General features: G+C 40.4%; 2 protein-coding genes across 8 annotated transcripts in view; one reads left to right on the forward strand and one right to left on the reverse strand.

Moving 5' to 3' along the window:
• WASHC4 (WASH complex subunit 4) overlaps positions 1 to 18,822 on the forward strand; it is an 85,541-nt gene that overhangs the window by 62,319 nt on the left and 4,400 nt on the right. For 2 of the 3 annotated variants that reach the window (XR_009505440.1, XM_059936808.1), the window contains one exon: positions 9,008 to 10,468. The exons of the other annotated variant lie outside the window; for it this stretch is intronic. The gene's annotated coding sequence lies outside the window, so the exon portion shown is untranslated. Of the gene's footprint in view, positions 1 to 9,007; positions 10,469 to 18,822 lie in introns of those variants that run through there. 3 annotated transcript variants of the gene reach the window in all.
• The window catches only part of APPL2 (adaptor protein, phosphotyrosine interacting with PH domain and leucine zipper 2), a 69,994-nt gene that overhangs the window by 17,578 nt on the left and 33,594 nt on the right, over positions 1 to 18,822 (reverse strand). For 2 of the 5 annotated variants that reach the window (XR_009505444.1, XR_009505443.1), the window contains exons 11-22: positions 17,701 to 17,889; positions 16,417 to 16,459; positions 16,277 to 16,333; positions 16,088 to 16,176; positions 11,115 to 11,273; positions 10,900 to 10,952; positions 9,079 to 9,253; positions 5,310 to 5,346; positions 4,952 to 5,092; positions 4,100 to 4,147; positions 2,477 to 2,831; positions 1,488 to 1,668 (exon numbers count right to left, since the gene is read on the reverse strand). Coding sequence is in view for 2 of the 5 variants with exons in the window: in XM_059936809.1 (XP_059792792.1) it covers positions 2,697 to 2,831; positions 4,100 to 4,147; positions 4,952 to 5,092; positions 5,310 to 5,346; positions 9,079 to 9,253; positions 10,900 to 10,952; positions 11,115 to 11,273; positions 16,088 to 16,176; positions 16,277 to 16,333; positions 16,417 to 16,459; positions 17,701 to 17,889 (1,126 nt within the window). In the remaining 3 variants the exon portion in view is untranslated. Of the gene's footprint in view, positions 1 to 1,487; positions 1,669 to 1,691; positions 2,832 to 4,099; positions 4,148 to 4,951; positions 5,093 to 5,309; positions 5,347 to 9,078; positions 9,254 to 10,899; positions 10,953 to 11,114; positions 11,274 to 16,087; positions 16,177 to 16,276; positions 16,334 to 16,416; positions 16,460 to 17,700; positions 17,890 to 18,822 lie in introns of those variants that run through there. The other 3 variants (XR_009505445.1, XM_059936811.1, XM_059936809.1) reach the window with 3 other exon arrangements.

Genomic DNA, 18,822 nt, shown 5'->3' on the forward strand with positions numbered 1-18,822 from the left:
CAGTGTCACAAATGAATCTCCTAGGTGGTAGGGCCAGGTGTACCTGCAAGTTCATTGGAGAGAATGCTAAACTGTTCTCCTATCCCAGCAGTAGGTGAGATTATTCCTCATTGTTCCATGCCTACCAGCAGCTTAATTTCTGCAGTCTGTAGTCAGTATCTGGTTTTAATTTGCATTTCCTTGATTTTTATATGATTGAACATATTTCTGTTTAAGAGCCCTTTTTATTTTTTATTTTATGAAATGCCTTCATGACTTCTATTTTTTTTTTCAATTTATCTTTTTCTTACTAATTGTAGGAATATTTTGTATATTCTGGATACTAATTTTTGTTGGTCATATGTGCTTGCTGAATATGCTCAGTTAATTTTGTGTTTTCATTCTGTGTTTTTTTGTGAAGTTAGTTTTAATGCATTGGATTTCAGTCTTTTGGTTTTTCATGATTTGCAGGCTTTGTGGCTTAGTTAAGCCACACTGTTTTGTTTTGGTTTTTTTGGGTAATACAGTCGATTTACAATATTGTGCTAGTTTCAGGTGTACAGCAAAGTGATTCATTTATATATATCAATATTTTTTTCAAATTATTTTCCATTATAGGTTATTACAAGATATTGAATATAGTTCCCTGTGCTATACAGTAAATCCTTGCTGCTTATCTATTTTACATACAGTAGTTATATATATACTAGTATTTGTTATTCCCATATTCCTCATTTATCTACCCCACCCCGTCTTCCCCTTTGGTAAAGTTTGTTTTCTTGTCTTAGTCTTTTTCTGTTTATAGATTTTATTTATATTATTTTTTAGATTCCACATATAAGTGATACCATATGATATTTGTCTTTCTCTGACTGACTGACTTCACTAAGTATAATATTATCTGGGTCCATCCATGTTGCTGCAAATGCCAATATTTCATTCTTTTTTTATAGCCGAATAATATTCCATTGTGTGTGTTTGTGTGTGTGTATTTATATATGTGCACACCACATCTTTTTAAGCCAGTTGTCTGTTGATGGCACCTGGGTTGTTTCCATGTCTTGGCTATTGTAAATAGTGCTGCCTGCATGTATCTTTTAAAATTAGTTTCCATCTTTTCCAGATATATACCCAGGAGTGGGATTGCTGGATCATATGGTAGCTCTGTTTGTTTAGTCTTTTTTCCGTAGGCCACACATTATTAAAATTTTTTTAATTAAAAAAATTGATTGCAGTTTCTAACAATGTTGTTCTCCTCCCATCCTGAACAATTCTAAGCAAGAATTCAGGGGACTGTGGCTCTTGAAGCCTGTCAGAACTTACTGATCTACTATGATTACGATATAGAAATTTATAAGACATTAGTTAACACTGAACTGATGATTTTATGGTGTATAATTTCATACTGTTTGTTTTGACTAGCTCACTGTGTCTCTGACGGTGCACACATTATAAAAGTGGATTCCTCAGTTAAACCCTTTAAGCTAATTTTGAGTTGCAAAAGTTACCTTATTAATCCACCATTTTAAGAGCAGCACCTTTTAAAAACTTGGCATTGAGATCACGTTATTCCACTCATGTTGCATAGTACATCCCCTCTGCTGTGATTTCAGTATGATGTCCTGGTTTTCTTTTGGGAATTAACTGTTAAAGCTACAGAACCAACTTTAGTTTCTTTTCAGGGATGTTCTAGAAAATAACCACAAAAAGCAGAAGAAACAAAGATAGTTTTTATTTGCTAGCTTTTATTGCTAGGTTAATTTATTACAAAGAAAGTGATATTTCTGTTGAACTTTGTTACAATTAAACATACTGTACCAATTAAAGATAATTATACTTGTTTCCTAGTGGGCTGGGATGCCTGGAACCAGACATGTCGGGGGGAAAAGGAACTTTTATACCAAGCCCCATGGCCAACTGTGCTTCAAGCGAGTTTTCAAGTTAACTGGTCCCTTCTTTAAGGAGGGTCTGGCTCAGAAGAAACAGGAATTGGTAGAGCTGCACCCTGTCCATGGTGATCCGCCCCTAAAAACAGTATCTAAAGGACCATAAACTTCTGAATGCTGGTTCATTAAGGTTCCACTGTAAAACTAAACATCTTTTGTGGTACTCATCTGCTTGTCTTTTTATTGCATGATGTTTGAACAATTACCAAAACTAGACCTGCATTTCTGCTAGTGCTCGAGCCTCAAAGCACAGGGCTCATCACCTAACTGCACAAATTAATGCTATTCGGCCCAATTATGAGACAAACTTGATTATAAATATACAATTTTCAGAATGACAGGCACTTAAAGCTCATTAAGTAAAATACAAAAATAGATTATATTAATAGGAAATATTTAGTGTTTATCAAATTATAAATCTAGGCTTTTACCATTTTTTGAAAAGATACTGGAAACTGAAAAGAGATGACACTGAAATAAAGTGAACAATGAATTTTTTCCATAGCTTTCATTCTGAGCGCTGAACAATGCAATCTAAGAAAAGGACTTACCACAAAGCACCTAAAATAACATTTGTAGATGGGTATGTTGTCAACCATTTCTTACTGTTTCCCTCCCAAGTCTCAGTATCAAGGCATCAATAGTACGTTCCACAAGCGGCTGTCAGCATTCTGAAACCAAGTGGTGTGCCTGTATGTATCAGAGAAGTTGAAAACCCTTAAGGAGGTAGCTCTCCTTCCTGGGTGCTCTTCACCCAAAGGCGCAAGAAGGTTATGCTTCAGATTCTGCGCCTCTATTTTCACTTGGACTTCCATCATTGTCATCTGGTTGATCGTTTAACAGTACATATTTTCCATCATTGGTTAGTGGTATGGACAGCATTAATTGAGCCAATGCTTCTGGATCCTGAAGTTATGGGAGTTTAAGAAGGAGAAAAGAAAATGCTTAAAATGCACTTAAAACCCCTTTGGCTTGGCTGTCACTATGTTCTGTAATGTAGCCTCATTCCTTCTGACTCGTCTGTGTGCGCCTTCAGGTGGGTCTCCTTGAATCTCTAAAGAAACCCTCAATTGAATTACTTCCTCCAGAAACTAGGCCAAGTTTCTACCTCTCAGCCAAAATATCATTTACATAGCCAACTCAGAATCATCTTTCTGGAAAGAGTCCAGAGAGGAACTTCCCTCACAACTTTGACCTTTAAACTCATTCTTTTCCTTTTACTCTATACCAAGAGTTGGCGAACTATGGCCATTTGGCTCACCACCTGTTTTTATAAATGAAGTTTTACTGGAACATAGCCATGCCAATTCATTTACATACTATGGCAGCTTTTGTGTTAACAGCAGAGTTGAGTAGTTGGCAACAGAGATAGTAAGCTGAGAAAGGTTTATTATCTGGCCCTTTACAGAAAGTTTGCCAACTCTGATCTACACCATAAAATACAAACTTGCAGGGCTTGCTATTTTTTCATTATGTTGGTCTTAGTCCTTGATCTGTCTGCCCCTCCCTGATAGATCAGAATTGCACAAATATGATACCCAGTAGCTATTCAATACACGTTACTATTTACATTAATTAAAAATTAAAAATCCAGTTCCTTAGTCACACTAGCCACGTTTCAATCTGCATATTAAATAGATCTTTTCCATTACTGCAGAAAGTTCTACTGGACAGTGCTGAACCAGAAGCCCCTTGTTCACTGCTGTAATTCCAGGGTTTTTCTTATACAAAATTTAATCTCAAAAATTAGTTGGGTAAATGAAAGATTGCAAACTGCTGAAAGACAGGTCTGAGAGTCTTCATTTCCAATAAGCTTCCAGGTAACGTCTCAATGTTGCTGGGCCTGGGACCACTCTGAGGAGAAAGGCCTTAGAGCGCATGGTAGATGCTGAGGTTTGTACCAGCTTAATTTGAAAGAAAGGAAATCTAGCCAACAACAACAGCAAACAAAAAAACTGATAAAACAGTAGGAGCTGCAGCAGTGATACTAAGAACTCTACGTGTTACCAGTGACCATGGAACTAGCTGGTCAAAAATGCCTGGTAGTTAGAAGGCTTAAAAGGAAATCCCAAACTTGGCCACCCTGCCTAGTGAGCATCATTTCTCTTTTTGAGAGAAATCTAAGTGTAAAGATAGCCTTTGAGTTGTTAAACCAGCACTAAAATTCACCTTACCTTCTGAACCTCAATGATTTCTTTTCCCAAATTAATAGCATAACATATCTGCAAAAGACAAGAAAAGTAGTGCTTGGCAAAGGCAGAAAAGGATGAAGAATTTTAGAAAGAAATGTGATTATGAGAGTACAGCGAGGTCACTGTCTGCTCACGTCGGCATGGGGACAGGGGACCTGGCTGTAGGAGACTCGGCACACAGGGCTCTGAACACTAGCGTCCACCTGTCCTGGTCGCCTGTTGCCGGTTTGTGCGTACAAAAAATATCCAGGTTAAGTGAAAACTGAAGGTATTAAATCGTTTAAAGTTCTTACCGGGATACTTTTTTCCTTTCTCTCTTAACCATATTTAACCACTGCACGTTCATACACAGTGGTAAACAGATACTTCCTGAAAGAAGGGTTGATTCATTTTGATTAATTCTAAGTAGTGAATGCAGTTTTTCATACTAAAGAAAAGAACAGTTTAGATGTACTTTCCTGACATCTGCTTCCTTGGTTCGCTCTCTGAGAACAGATTTTCTCCATTGTAAGTTTTCCTTTAATTTTTTAAAAAAGAATAAATTTGAGAGGAACTGCTTTAAACATTTCCTGATATCTCTACTAAACACTTACATTTCACCATTAAAGTTCTTCATTCACTCTATTTTGGTTGATACATATTTTCCATAAGGAAATTATACTCCAGTTTTCTTTCAGTGGGGCCTTACTAGGAGGTATTATTATCTAAACTACTCAATGGGGACCTGAAGAACAGTCAACTAAATATCCAGGGGGGTTGTGTAAAATAACCCTTTAAGTATCTTTGTTTGGGCTGAAATATTATGGAATCTTAAGATGAAGAAAATAACAATACCTTTTCTCCTTCTGAGTTGCTTTCAAAAACATATGTGCTCAGGGACTCTCCGCCTGTGGATTCGGGCATGCGGACCACAAAGCCAACCAGTCTCTTGTTTTCTTGATGAGCAGCAAACTGGGTGACACTGGTGAGTTCAAACTAGAAAAAAACAGGAATAGACCTAATATCACACAACAAACTGGAATTAAAAAACAGACAAGATCATTCTCCATGACAAAAGTCATGAAAAAAGTGCACTATTAGTGACATTTAATTTGGCAAATAAAATTTACTAAGTGCCTACTTTGTGTTTCAGGTGGCTACAAAGATGAATTAAGGAGTAATCACTGAAATTAGCATGCATGAGGGTACTTACATTGGCCCTTGTTACTTGAGTCTGAGGATCTATCAACCTGAAATTTTAAGAGATTGATTGTATCACAAATGTTGGATAAAATTATATCCTTAGATGAGTTTGTACAAGTTCAGAATAAAATCACACAAAACCCCTCGAAATATGAAAATATAAGACCTAGTTGAGGGCGAGGTGAGATTGCTCCATGTGACGATCCAAAGGGAGCAAGTGCCATGATTTCTGCCTTTGTTGAACCTGTGTAGTTAAACCTCAGGGTATCTTTAATGGAAGATTATAGCAAATAGAGAATTTCACAGTATTTTAGTGCTTATCCAAAAAGGCTGCATTATCATTCTCTAGAAAATTCTCCAGAAAATTAATGTGGATGGATCTTATTCCGTACAGCCTCCATCTCAGCACTATCAGTCTGTTTCCCTTAAAGTACTGGATGAATGGATACTTCTAAGTTTAACCATTTTTTTTTAAAACATGGGGTAGAGGTGAGACAACAGTGAAGGGATTTTAACAAAACTATTCCCTATCGGTTTGGGTGCAGGAGGAGTCACTTTAAGAAGGTATTCTACATGAATTCTTTAACAACATTTTAAGCATCATCAGTGTCTCTGAGAAAATTAACTGCATTAGAGAATTTAATGTTATTTTATATATATAGGTAAAAATTTCTACTTTCTAACACATGGTATTGTGTATATAAATTATTATTGATTTGCTATAAGTTTCATAAGTGAAAGCAAAAAATCTGTTAAAAAGATGGTTATAATTCTGTTTATATGAAATGTCCAGAATAGGCAAATCTATAGAAACAGCAAGATTAGTGGCTGGGGCTGAGCAGCTTGCAGGGGAAAAGGGAATGACTACTAACAGGTATGGGTTTTCTTTGGGGGGATGATGAAAATGTTCTAAAACTGTTTGTGGTGATGGTTGCACAAATCTGAATATACTAAAAAACACTCTAAAGGGGCGAATTGTACAGTATGTAAGTTATATCTCAATAAAGTTGTCCCCCCCAAATGGTTACAATTTGAAAGGTATGCAGTTATACTTTTTAAAGCATGGTGTTTATAATCAGAGGGCTTAAGACTGAATTCTAACCTGTCTACTTACTTTATGATCTTGTGTAAGTCACCCTGACTTCTCTCAACTGCTTTGTAAAATTGGGATAAGAACCTCCATATTTCAAAGAGGTGGTTAAGAAAATGAGAAAATGTGTATGGAATTTTAAGCTACAAAGCTAAATAAATAAATTTTTATTTATGTTCCTATTAATGAGTATGAATTTAATGATTTTTAAAATTTGCATCATCAACAATTTCCCTCAAGTTGGGATAACTTTAAATATTTTGTAAAATTTTTCTATAAATGAAGATTTAAACCATTCATATCATATTTTGTGAGTAACTTTTAAGTTTGCTGTCTACATCAGGTAACCTGGATTTGCTTAAGATCTGATTTTCTGTGTGACTTCTAAATTGTCTCAAAACATGAATTCCCATACAAGGATATGTATGGTAAAATTTACCATTATCGATATTTAACACATCACAACATTGTACAACCATCACCACTATCTAGTTCCAGAACATCTTCAGCACCTCAAAAGGAAACTCCATACCTGTTAAAGCAGTCACTTCCCATTCTACTTTCTTCTCAGCTTTTGGCAGCTTCTCACTAATCTGCTTTGTCTCTATAGATTTGCCTATTTTAGATATTTCATATAAATGATCATACAATATGTGGCTTTTTGTGTCTGTCTTTCAATTAGCATAATGTTTTAAAGGCTCATCCATGTTGTAATATGTACCAGTACTTCATTCCTTTTTAAGGCTGAATAATATCCCACTGTATGTATATACCACATTTTGTTTATCTATTCATCTTTTGATGGACATTTGGATTATTTCTACCTTTTGGCTACTGTGAATAGTACTATTATATGAACACTTGTTTTCAGTTCTTTTGGGTATCTACCCAGGAATGGAATTCTATGTTTAAGTTATAGAGGAACTGCCAAATTATTTCCCACAGTGACTGAAAAATGTTATATGCCCACCAGCAATGGGTTCCAATTTCTCCACATCCTTGCTAACACCTGTTACTTTATTAAAAAAAAAAAAAAAAAAAAAATCCATAGCCATCCTGGTGGGTGTGAAGTGGTTCTGGATTTGGTTTGCATTTTGCCCTAGTGACTCACGACACTGAGCATCTTTTCACGTGCTTGTTGGCCAATTACATATCTTTGGAGGAATGTCAACTCAAGTAGACATTCTTCCATTTCTTAACTGGGTTTCATCCATTTTCTTAACTGGGTTTTTTCTGTGTTGATTTGTGAGAGCTCTTTATATATTCTGGATACTATACCTTTATTAGATAAATGATTTGAAGATGTTTTCTCCCATCCTGTGGGTTGTCTTTGCACTTTTGGGGATAGTGTTATTTGATGTACTACGGTTTTTCACATTGCTTTTACATATATTTACTCTGATCTTTTTTGGTGGTGATTATAAGAAAGATTATCATAAGCTTTGTAGCTTATGAAAGCTTTCAATGCCTATGAAAGGTCCAGGACATACTTAGAGAAAAATCTTTAAATAAATATAAGGTTTTATTCATAAGAACCTCATTCTCAGTAAAAGGTTTATAACAAATGAAAAGGACTGATTTTAATAAATGGAAGAAACTATATTCTGATTTTTGCCGAAGTACTAATTAACTTTTTTGAAACTAGCATTTATTGAGTACTTTCTATGTGCCTATCACAGCTGTAAATGTTTTACCTGAATTAACTCATTTATTCCTCATGACAATACTATGGGGTGTGGATATGGTTGTTTTCATTTTATAGCTGAAGAAACCGAGGCACAAAGGTTAAGTAACTTGCTCAAGTTCATACAGCTAATAAATGCCAAAGTCAGGAGTAAGGCTCTAAAGCAGTGCTGCTGTCCCGCAGAAATTTAGTGTAAGCCTCATATGTAATTTAAAAATTTCTAGCAGCCACATCAAAAAAAGTGAAAACAGCTGAAATTAATACACTTTAATAGGTTGGAAATATTACCAGCTAGGTGTATTATTAATTTTAAAATTATTTTGCATTCTTTTTTTGGGGGGATAGTATGAGATCTTAAATGTTTGGTATGTGTTTTACACTTAAAACACTTCTCAATTCAGACGAGTTAGGTTTCAAGCGATACATGTAGCAACAGTATTGTACAGCACAGGTCTTAATGCCCATGGCAGCCACAGCTTGACTGTCGTTTGCCATCATTCATACGGATCTTATTACTTGAAACCCCAAATCATGTAGTTAACATGACTTGGCTTCTTTATTTTCAGCCCAACAAATATTAATCAGATTTTCCTTGTGGTGGTCTAGTTACCTGAGGCAGGCTCCTGTTCTGTTGTCATAGTTTTTAATTTTTATAAATAGTACTCTCAGAGATGGAAGAGAAAAAACAAAAACCCTTCCACTTGCAAGCTCTGAGATACAGAGAGTAACTCTCGAGTGATGGCATCTTTACGCCCAACAGGGTAGAATTCACTCACCACTAAAGATACCAGTTGCTAAAAATACCAGCTCTTGTCTTTAAGGGCACTTCTTCTAGCCAATGTATCTTATAAAACCAAAATGTAAAAAACAGAGCAGAAACATGAGTAGCATCTTTACTTAATCTAATCAAACAATTCTACTGTGAACATTCTAGATGGTTAAACGTGCTTTCAAAGGGGAATCCGTCGAAGCTGTAAGAAAATCTGAAAACGGAACTGAATGTACCTCAGAGCTTGACTGGTGACCATCAGATGGGATTCTGTCATACGGAAGATGTTATGAATAGCCCGAGCAGCCAGTACTTGTCTCATCGCTTCGTAAATCACTTCAGTAGTGGTGTCTGTTTTAACTGCCATTGATCCCAAAAACCGAACTATAAACATCTGTTGCAAAAGAGAATCTGCAAGAGAGCATTTTCTGCTCAGGATCATTTCACTTCCTGCCTGTCGATGCGCATACCAGAGGCACATGTGCTGGTCTGAGAACAGGCTGAAGACCTGGGTTTGCCTTGCTTTCTGGAGGGCTTTCTACCAAAACTTCTGAATACTCTGCTTTTATATAAGCCACAAATTGCCAAAGCTCTGAATCTCCTATTGTCCATATTTTGTCTGTTTGGAACTATTCATTAGACTAGAAAAGTACCTCTTTTTCTTCATGTATAAAATGAAACCACATGAACATCCTTCTAGCATGAAAACTCTAGGTTGACTACGTGTAAGTGGCAGTATATGCATCTTACCTTTTCTCTGAAAATAAGAGCTTTTCCACTAGACAACAGAAAATTCATTCATTACTTTGGCCCGCTGATAAAGTCCTCTTATAGAAGAAAATAAGACCTGATGTTGGGTTTCATTCAATTCATGCACATCATTTACTGAAGGGCAGTGGTGACGTTCCATAAACTAATGGAGATTGCAGACCTATTGATTAGCTTATTTGAGGCTAGTGAGCTGACAGTACTGGCTTCTTGATAATGGCACGTAACCTGACAAACTGAATAACAGCAGCCACAACTGGAAGATCATGAAGAAGGTTTAAAAGATCTTTTTTTTTTTTTTCTGTAAGAACAGTAATTCACTTATTCACCATTTGAAACTAAGAAGCCTACTTTTTCTTCACTTGTCCTCCCTATGAGTATCCTTGCCCCTAAAAAATAAGGGTTAAAAAAACTTAATTAGGAAAATATAATTGATATGTTATAAATGGTTACTCCCATATGAAACTAATTTTTACAAGTTAGAAAGTTTTTTGTGTAGACAGTTAAAAAACTGTGGACTGTGTGAGAAGTCAGCTAGATATAAGCAGAGAGTCAGATTTGATGCAGAGCCTATTAACATCATTTTTTCTTTTTTTACCTAAAGCTGTAAGGAATGCCAGTTCTCAAGTCCTACTTTTAAATTTAAATAAGTGGCATTTCATTCTAATGACATTCTCAGGCTTCAGTCAAGGAGAGGCTGTGGTAAAATGAGGTCTTGCCAGCACTTCTAAATTGCCTTGGCTGGGAAGTGTAGCTCTTTGGAGTAGCAGGTTATGGTCAGCTCTACTGAGTATGTTCTTATGTACCTTGTAAGAATGTAAATCAAACAACAAAAATCAGAATCTGAATTTGAACAAATTAAATACCATTTTTTTTTTCATGTCATCTTCAAATTTAAGAATGAGTTATTTGTGTTTTTGGTTTTCTAAAATGTAATAGCATGTCTATGACTCACCCAAATTTTATCCTGTTGGACTTTGTTTTGCAGTAATGTTATAGCAGATTTAGATTTGGCAGCATTTCTCTGCAGGAGCTACAAAAAGGGTATGGATGTGGCTGATGATACGACAGCTGCAGGAAATCTGTCAGCCTTCCCTTAGTGTTTATCCCAGGATGGTCCTAACTGCATGTGTCCTAGTGAGTTTGCACAGAGAACACACACCTGTGGATCGTAATTTCAATTCATATTTCAAGTCAAAGCTCTTTAGAACATGACTTCACATCTTATTTCAATGGCCCTGGTCATTTTGTGCCGGGGAAAGAATAAGTACACAGAACTAGCCACTTACCTTCTGTTTCTGGAAATGTCTCATCCTCAGTTTCACCAAAAGGGTTGATACGCCTAGGGGAATAGCCAGAGTCAAACATCCTGACAGTTTCAGCTAAAGGGACACATGACACTTGAACTCTAAGTCAGAAGGTGATAGTCTCTGGAGGTGGGTAGGGACATGAGACGTTAAATTTATTTTCAGTTCTCCCAGAGATAACCCCTCTTAGCCCATACCTGCTCCCTCTGTTCTGGTCAAGGAATTCTGTAGCAGGAAGTACAATGTCAAACTGAATAGGTGTTCCAGGTGCAATTAGTTGTTCAGCTTCAGGTATAATGACTGCTGCTTTGGGAACAATCTTGTCATTTTCCACCTCTGAACTTTTCATGTTCTGGCTGGAGTACAAAATAGGAAAAAAAAATTTTTTTTAAATCCCTTTTAACCTTAAGCTTTTACAATCAAATGAATACTTGTTGAATGCCGATGTAACTTTTACAAGTAGATAAGGGAGAAGATTTAACCCACTCTACCAATAAATCTTCGTAAAATGTCATTCACGTCCATGGTTAAAATCCCTCAGATCTCCACATTACCTATAGCTTGTTCTGGTGCACAGCATTCTGCATTAAGACTACTTACTGTATTACCTATTAATTTCCTGTTTGTATCTTTCTCCCTTTGAGACAGGTTTTTGAGGGCAGGAGCTATAGCTAAATCATATTTATTACTTGGTACATAGTAGGCACTCAAAAACGTGAGCTGAATGAATAATACATCTTGGCCTAGCATTCAACCACCTGGCTGTCCTTTCTCCTGAAGGTCTCCCTCTCCCCTCCCTTAATGCATCCTCCACTAGAGCTACACCAAACACACGTGTGCTTCTCTTTTCCAACTCCGTCGCAGGTCTGCTGCTCACTCACTCTCTCCTGCACTTCAAACACCAGCTCAAATCGCCACTCATCCACTAGGCCTTTCAAGCCAGCCTGACCCTCTCCTTCCTCTGCAGTCCTGTGGTTCTTCTCAGTAAGCCGCGAGGACAGTCTTGGATCTCTACGTGCCTCCTGAGCACTGTGCCCACATGTACTGTTTTGAGATTGTGGCACGTAAAAGTAGAGCACGGTATGTAGTAATTAATCACGTGCCTCCATGTTTCTTCTCTTCCAGTGTCAGAATGCTGTAATTTAACCTTTTCATGTTTATAATCTTTTCTCCTCAGCTAGAGTGTAAAAACCTTTGAGGGGCAAATCATGTAAAAGTATTTTGATTTCTTACATTGTTTGAACCATAAGAAGACTCTCAATATCTTTCCATTCATTTGATATTTTGTGTATCAGTATTTCAAATTTCTCAAGTATGTCAATAACTAAATAGGTTGTATGGAACTATTATAATATCATCTGACAAATGAGCATAATGAATGGAAAATGGATACAAGCACAATAGACAGAATGGTAGACGGTCACTGCAAGGAGAGATGCTTAGTTTTAACCTCAGTTATTAACAGAAAAGGAAACCGAGGCCTCTAGAGAAGCTGAGTAGTAATCCTGAAGGCACTCAGTTATCTGGTGAGTTAGGTAGATTAAGAACTGAGGTCTCCTCACTGCCAGTATAGTGCTTTCCCACAGTGTTACACTGCCTCAGTAACCCAAATGAATCACATCTGCTATATGATCCAGTCTTCAAGAGAGGAGTATGATATAGTAAGTGAAGCACTGGAGGAAGGTGTGAGTAGAAGCTTCAAGGGAAGGAAGCGAGTCCCAAGATTTTGGTTCCCCAGCGGGTATGAGGGGAGATCACACAACGAAGACAGGACGGGGCCAGGCTGTAGAGGGCTGTTAACACCATCGGGTGAGGTCTAACTTGACTCTGCATGTAGGCGGCCACTGAAGACTCTTTGAACAGAGGAGGGAAATGATGCAAATTAAAGCATCACCTGTGATCTGCATGTCACCAACTCGAATGGACACTTTGGGATCATCATCCTGTTTGGTCTCCCAAAGCATCTAACATAATTGACCTCTCCTCCTTGAAATTCTCCTTTCTTGGTTTGTGCTGATGCCATACATTATAGGTTTTCCTCCTACTCTTTTGCTGTTTCTTAAGTGTTTTTTGCAGGCTTCTTCTCCTCTAATCCACATGTTGGAGTTCTTTAGACTTCTGTCCCAGGCTCCACTTCCCTCCCTCTACACTCTCCCTAGCTGACCTCTTCTACCACCATTTCCGTGCTGATGGGCTCCCAATTCAGAGACTCAGCCCAGACATTTTCTTTGCCCTCCAGACTTGTATCAGTTGACTACTTGACAACTCACTGGAATGTCTCACAAGCGTCTCAAACTTATGTCGTAAACCGAACTCCTGATACTGACTACCAACTCTTCTTCAGGTCTTCATGGTGGTGTCATCATGGTTGGTATCACCACCAACTGCCCAGGTGTTCAACCCAGACTGTGGTCATCCTTTGTTTGTTCCTTTCTTTCCACTTCACATCTCACATAACAAACGTCCTACAGATTCTGCCTTCAAAGTAAGTCCCCAGTCCACCTACTTTTCATCTCCTCTGCCATGATCCGTTTAAGACACCACCACCGTGTTCTCCTGGACTATTGCTACAGACCGCTCACTGGATACCTGCTTGCCCAGCTCTGCCTTGTGTGTCCTCCACAGCAGCCAGAGCTGACCTTGCAAAATGTGAAGTGGATCATCTTTCGCTCGCTCGCTCGCTCGCTCACACACCCCTACCTCTAAAACCCTTCCACAGCTCCCCAAAGCCCTGCCCTGACTTCCTTCATGATCTGTCTCTGCCCCCCTCCCTCCCAACCTCGTCTTGCTCTATGACCTCCCTTTGCCGACCATTGTCTAGTTAGTGATCTCCTTTCAGTTCCTGAAAGACACCAAGCTCTTCTCTGCCATTCAGCCTCCACAGCTGGGATCAGGAATGCACTACCTCTGGCTCTTTGCAAGAGAGGCTACTTCTCATCTCTTACTTCTCAATTTAATTATCTCTATAGACAGGCCCTAAACAGGTCTCCTCCTTATTCTCCATGACAGCACCCTCATCTTTAATAGTGCTTTCCTGTATTTTAACTCAGTATTTGTTTACCTTTTGCCTGTCTTCTCCTACAAGTCTGTAAGTTTCATGATCTAGCTCAGCGCCTGGACACATACTGGACACTCAACAAACATTTGCTGAATAGCTGGATAAATGAATGAATATTAGATATAAGTAACTGCAGAATGAGGGAAGGCCACACATGAAATTTGCTTGGAAGTGAACAGCAGTTTGTTCCCAAGAACAGAGTTTCTCTGCTTCATTCTCCCACTGTCATCAAAACATCTCTTTATTCTAATGAGCTGACCCTAAGAGAGATACTGCCCCGCCCCTCCACTGCTCTGGGGCCATCATCTGGCAGCCACATCTGTCACCCTTCCAATCTTTGCATTGATTCAGCTGTCTGGCTACAGTCATTTTTTTTCTAGGGATTCTTCTGTATCCCTTCTATGGGTTCCTTTCTAAGAATGTGATTTACTTATTCTGTTGTAGAACAGAGGAGAAAAATCAGTTACTGAATAAATAAATCTGAGCTGCAGACTGTTTTTTTAGAAAACCAGTTACACCTTCTGATTACACCCCAGAAAGACAGCATTTTAGAGCGGTAAGAGGCCTTGGAGGTGGTCTGATTTCTCTCATCTTACATCACAAAGTTGAAGAGACGGAGGCCCAGAGTGCTGGCGACCCACTCAAGGACATCCAGCTGTGCTCAGAGCAGAGCTGTTATTAAGACCACGTCTCCTAACTCCAAGTCTAGTGCAGTGTTCTCCACTATGTCCCTCTAACACTCGTGTGCCTTTACAGAGAGCAGACAGACACGTTTACCCAGTACAATGCTCACAGGTTAGCCCACTGGCCGGATCTGTATTTCCATTTCCATTTATAAAGTGCTTTCCTTAAAGCTGCACTTAGTAAGCATGCTACTTTTGTGTAAACTGTTACCCTTAAATTATGGCACTGGAGTGTTCTCAGACTTGTTGCCTCGTCCCCACTTTGATTCCCTTTGCTCAGGTTCTCATGTTCTGTTTCACAGCTACTATCACAGGGACATCCCGTGGGGCCTCGCTGCCCTCCCTTCTCCCGCCCCACCCGCTATCTCCCAGAAGGTGCCGCCCAGCAGTCTTTCCAGCCGGTTCTGACTATGCCTCCCCTCTTGTCAAAGCCTGCAGTTCTGTTCCCCTGCCTGTGGCTCCTCAGCAGGGCACCTAATTCTTTCACCATCGGACTCAGCCTATTCTCTGCTTTCTCTCGGGCCGCTCCTCCTGGCGTCCCAGGGCTGGGTGTGCGAGCACTGGCTCCACGCTGCACCGCACTGAGACCCTGGGAAGTTACTCAACCACTCTGAGCTTTCTGACAACTTTCTTCTGGAGTCATTAGACAATATCTGTAAAACATGTAACGGGATTCTTTCTACCTTGCCACTAAAGATGGAGGCCGAATACAGTCATGATTTCAACTTGCCCTGTGATGCCATGCTTTCATTAGCATAACAGATAATACAGCCTTCTATTATTTAATCAAATGGAAACTCCCATTAAGATGGCATTCCTGGAATAAATCCTAAAGCAGTATTCAAAACGAGGAAAGCTGTATGTGTGAAAATGCTCACTATAAATGACAACAGCAAACAAAGGAAGGGGAAGCAACCTAAATATTCAAATAGTCAATAATAATAAATGATGGAATAGTGTGTAAAAGAACAATTATGAAAAATGTGAAAATATGAAAAATATATATGTGAAATAAATGCACATATGATAAGGCCTGCACCATAACATGGACACATAAAAGGTGATTTTCTTCCTTATTTTAAAAAAATTTTGTTTTGGTTCCATAATTTTGTTGATGCTGATACGAAATGTGGGGAGAACCCCTGACTAGCAGGATACTCAACGCATGTCCTATGTGCTCAGGCTGCAGCTGCATGGTCCAGGGGAAGGAGGTGGACATTGAAAGCAGACAGCTTTGAATTCTGACTCGGCCCCTCATTTGTGGTGTGAACATGGGCAAAGTATTTACCCTTTCCTGGTCAGAGTTACTGCTTCGGTAGAACAGGGCTGAACACCACGCTGCTGTAAGGATGAAATTCCTAGTACAGGTGAAATCCCTAATACACAGTTTGGCTCCACAAAAGCTAGTTTTTTTCTGTCCTTTAGTTACCTGGGGCAAGGGCTTTCTTGTTTTTTTGCAAAACTTGTAATTGGAGTCACTGCTTGGAGAGCCGTCTGATTCAACTTGATGGCGACTGCCTAAAAATCCAGAGGAAGACACGCTCAGTTGCAAGAGGTGGACGCTTACCTTTCACATTGAGAAAAGAGCTGAGACGCATGTAGGGCAGCTGTGAATTACCTCTGGGTTGTCTGTCAGGTAGATCTGTCTGGAGATGTTGTTTATTGCACATATCCACTGTAGATGACATGAAAAAAACCTGCTGAATCCCAAAGTCACCCACTATACTAGAACAGAAGTGAAACAAACAAAACCTTTACCTCTTCATTTTCCTTTCTGCTTTCTGCCTGGAGGATTATTCCCCTGAAATAAAGTACATCTAAGTAAGTGCTTCCCGGACCTCAGTGACTGAGTATCTGCATGCAGCTGGCCAGGAGTAAGATACAGATAATACTGCTCTAGTTCTGCGGAGGCGTCACTCAGGAGTAAGATACAGATAATACTGCTCTAGTTCTGCGGAGGCGTCACTCAGGAGTAAGATACAGATAATACTGCTCTAGTTCTGCGGAGGCGTCACTCTTATAGGGGCTCCACTCCACACGTGCCAGTCCGTGTTCCTCATCTCATCTGTAGGACGCGGGGAACATGGATTTCATCCCTATTTCTTACCTGAGGGAACCAAGGCCCAGAGGACTTACGTAACAGCCTGGGACTGTGTGTGACTAGAACCCAGAATCTTCATTCCCAGGTCATTTACCATCACCCAGAGAGGGAGGAGGATGTCTAAAAATGCTCTGCCGTTCTGGGAGAAGAGATGGTCTACATCATACCAGCGCTGCCCCCTCGCCATGAACGTGCTATTGTTTAAATAAAATCTCAACTCAGAAGCCCAACAGAGAAAGCAAATGCAAGCAGAGCAGCTCTGACTGAGAACGGGGCCACTCCTCTCCCCCAAGCAGGTGAAGCCTGGAGCACTTCATGGGGCTCCAAACTCCCTGGAGCAGTCTGAAACCACTGCTCTAAGTGAGAGGGGGTCCCACTGGGATGGATCTACTGTGATGATACACGGCTGCCATTCTGCAAACATGGCCTCTCCTGGGCCCGAGGTGCACGGCAGGTGTGGGGACAGAGTGCTGACGAATAGCTCTGCTGCAGCGGCACGTCCTGTTCACATCTCCTGTGTCGGCTGGGGAAGCGGACGCCTCGGGCAGGCACCCACTCTCCCCCTCAGCCCCCCGACCCCGTGATGTGGACACAAAGGCTTGTCTAGAACAGACGAGGAGCGGCTACGGCCCCACCCCTCTCTCTCTGAGTCTCCGCCGACAAACAGCTCCTTCTATTGCCGTCTGACACATGGACGTCGCCTCTCCTCCACAGCCACACACAGATCCTCTCTGGGACTTCTTAGATAAGGCAGGCTGGATTCCATATGGTCCTGTGTGCTGGCTTAAAGAGGACATAAAACCACCCTCCCGAAAGGTCACCACCACCCAGAACGGGGCCTCCCCCATGGAGGGCTGGCACACAGGAGTGACCTAGCAGGCCCTGGGCAGAAGTGGGGTCGCTGCACCCGCTTCCTCCCACATAAAACCCGTGTGGCCTACGCTCTTCCATTGGGAGTGGTGATCTGGAAGCAGTATCGTCGGTCTTCACAGTCCACCGCCATCACCGAGCAGTTGTCCAGGTCCTGGATCAAGCCTCCGGCCACGGCGCCCCGGGGCTGACACATGAGATTCCCGCCTTGGGTGAAGAAGTAAAGTCTCTCCCAGGTGGTGGTGACCAGCCCTGTTTTACTGTAAGAATTGTGTTGTGAAAAGCTCATTAGTACTAGGAAGCATGAGAGGCACCTCAGTCTTGCTGCCTCTTTATGGGTATTGGTAGCATTTTAGAAATAATGTGTTGCTTTACATTAAAGCAAAACTTCTCTGAAAAGAATTCAAGTGCAAAGAGTAGCAGGAGAGGTACAGGTTAGCTTGAACGAGCTGGGAGCTGATGGGCTCTGCTCAGACGGGAAAGGCCAGTTGGTCCACAGCCAACTCCAGGGTGGGGGCAAGGGGCGCCCACCCCCACTGCAGCCAGTCTCTGGCTTCTAAACCCAGGATCTGGAAACGGAATTAGTCCATCACCATCGGGAACTGAAAACCTGGAAGATCATTCCTCTAAGACACAGAGCTGAACTGCTCTAAGTCTAGCTAGTCACCAGGGTTACCCCGGCCACAGCGCACACCCCCGAATCCTGGGCACTTTATACCAGATTGGGTTTTGCTCCAGCTGAATGTTATGCTGCTTCTGTGGGCTGTTTACAAGAGAAAAATCTAGTTCCTGGCAAATAAAACCAGAACCTTGTGGAGTTTTCTATCTGTACAGAACTAAAGGAGACCTTTGGCCTGTGATCTCAATGAGCTTTACAGACCTTTGAAAGGCTCTAACCTGGTAAGAAAACAGCTGGCAATTCCTCTTCACACATCCTCCATTTGGGGCATATCAAATATATTTATTTGATTCGGTATTTACTGAGTAGCGACTATGTATGGGGCACTAGGTTTCCTGCCTCAATAATTACAATTTCCAAAAATGGTAATAGCTAACATTTGAGTGCTTATACCTGCTAGGAATTACCTCACTCAATCTTTGTGACAACTTTACGAAGTAGGTGCAATCTTCAGCTCTATTTTACAGATGAAATGACGGGACAGCGGGGCCCAGCTGGGCCAGGACGTCTGACC

The sequence above is a fragment of the Balaenoptera ricei genome, chromosome 10 (assembly GCF_028023285.1).
Source record: "Balaenoptera ricei isolate mBalRic1 chromosome 10, mBalRic1.hap2, whole genome shotgun sequence".
NCBI classification, from domain to species: Eukaryota; Metazoa; Chordata; class Mammalia; order Artiodactyla; family Balaenopteridae; genus Balaenoptera; species Balaenoptera ricei.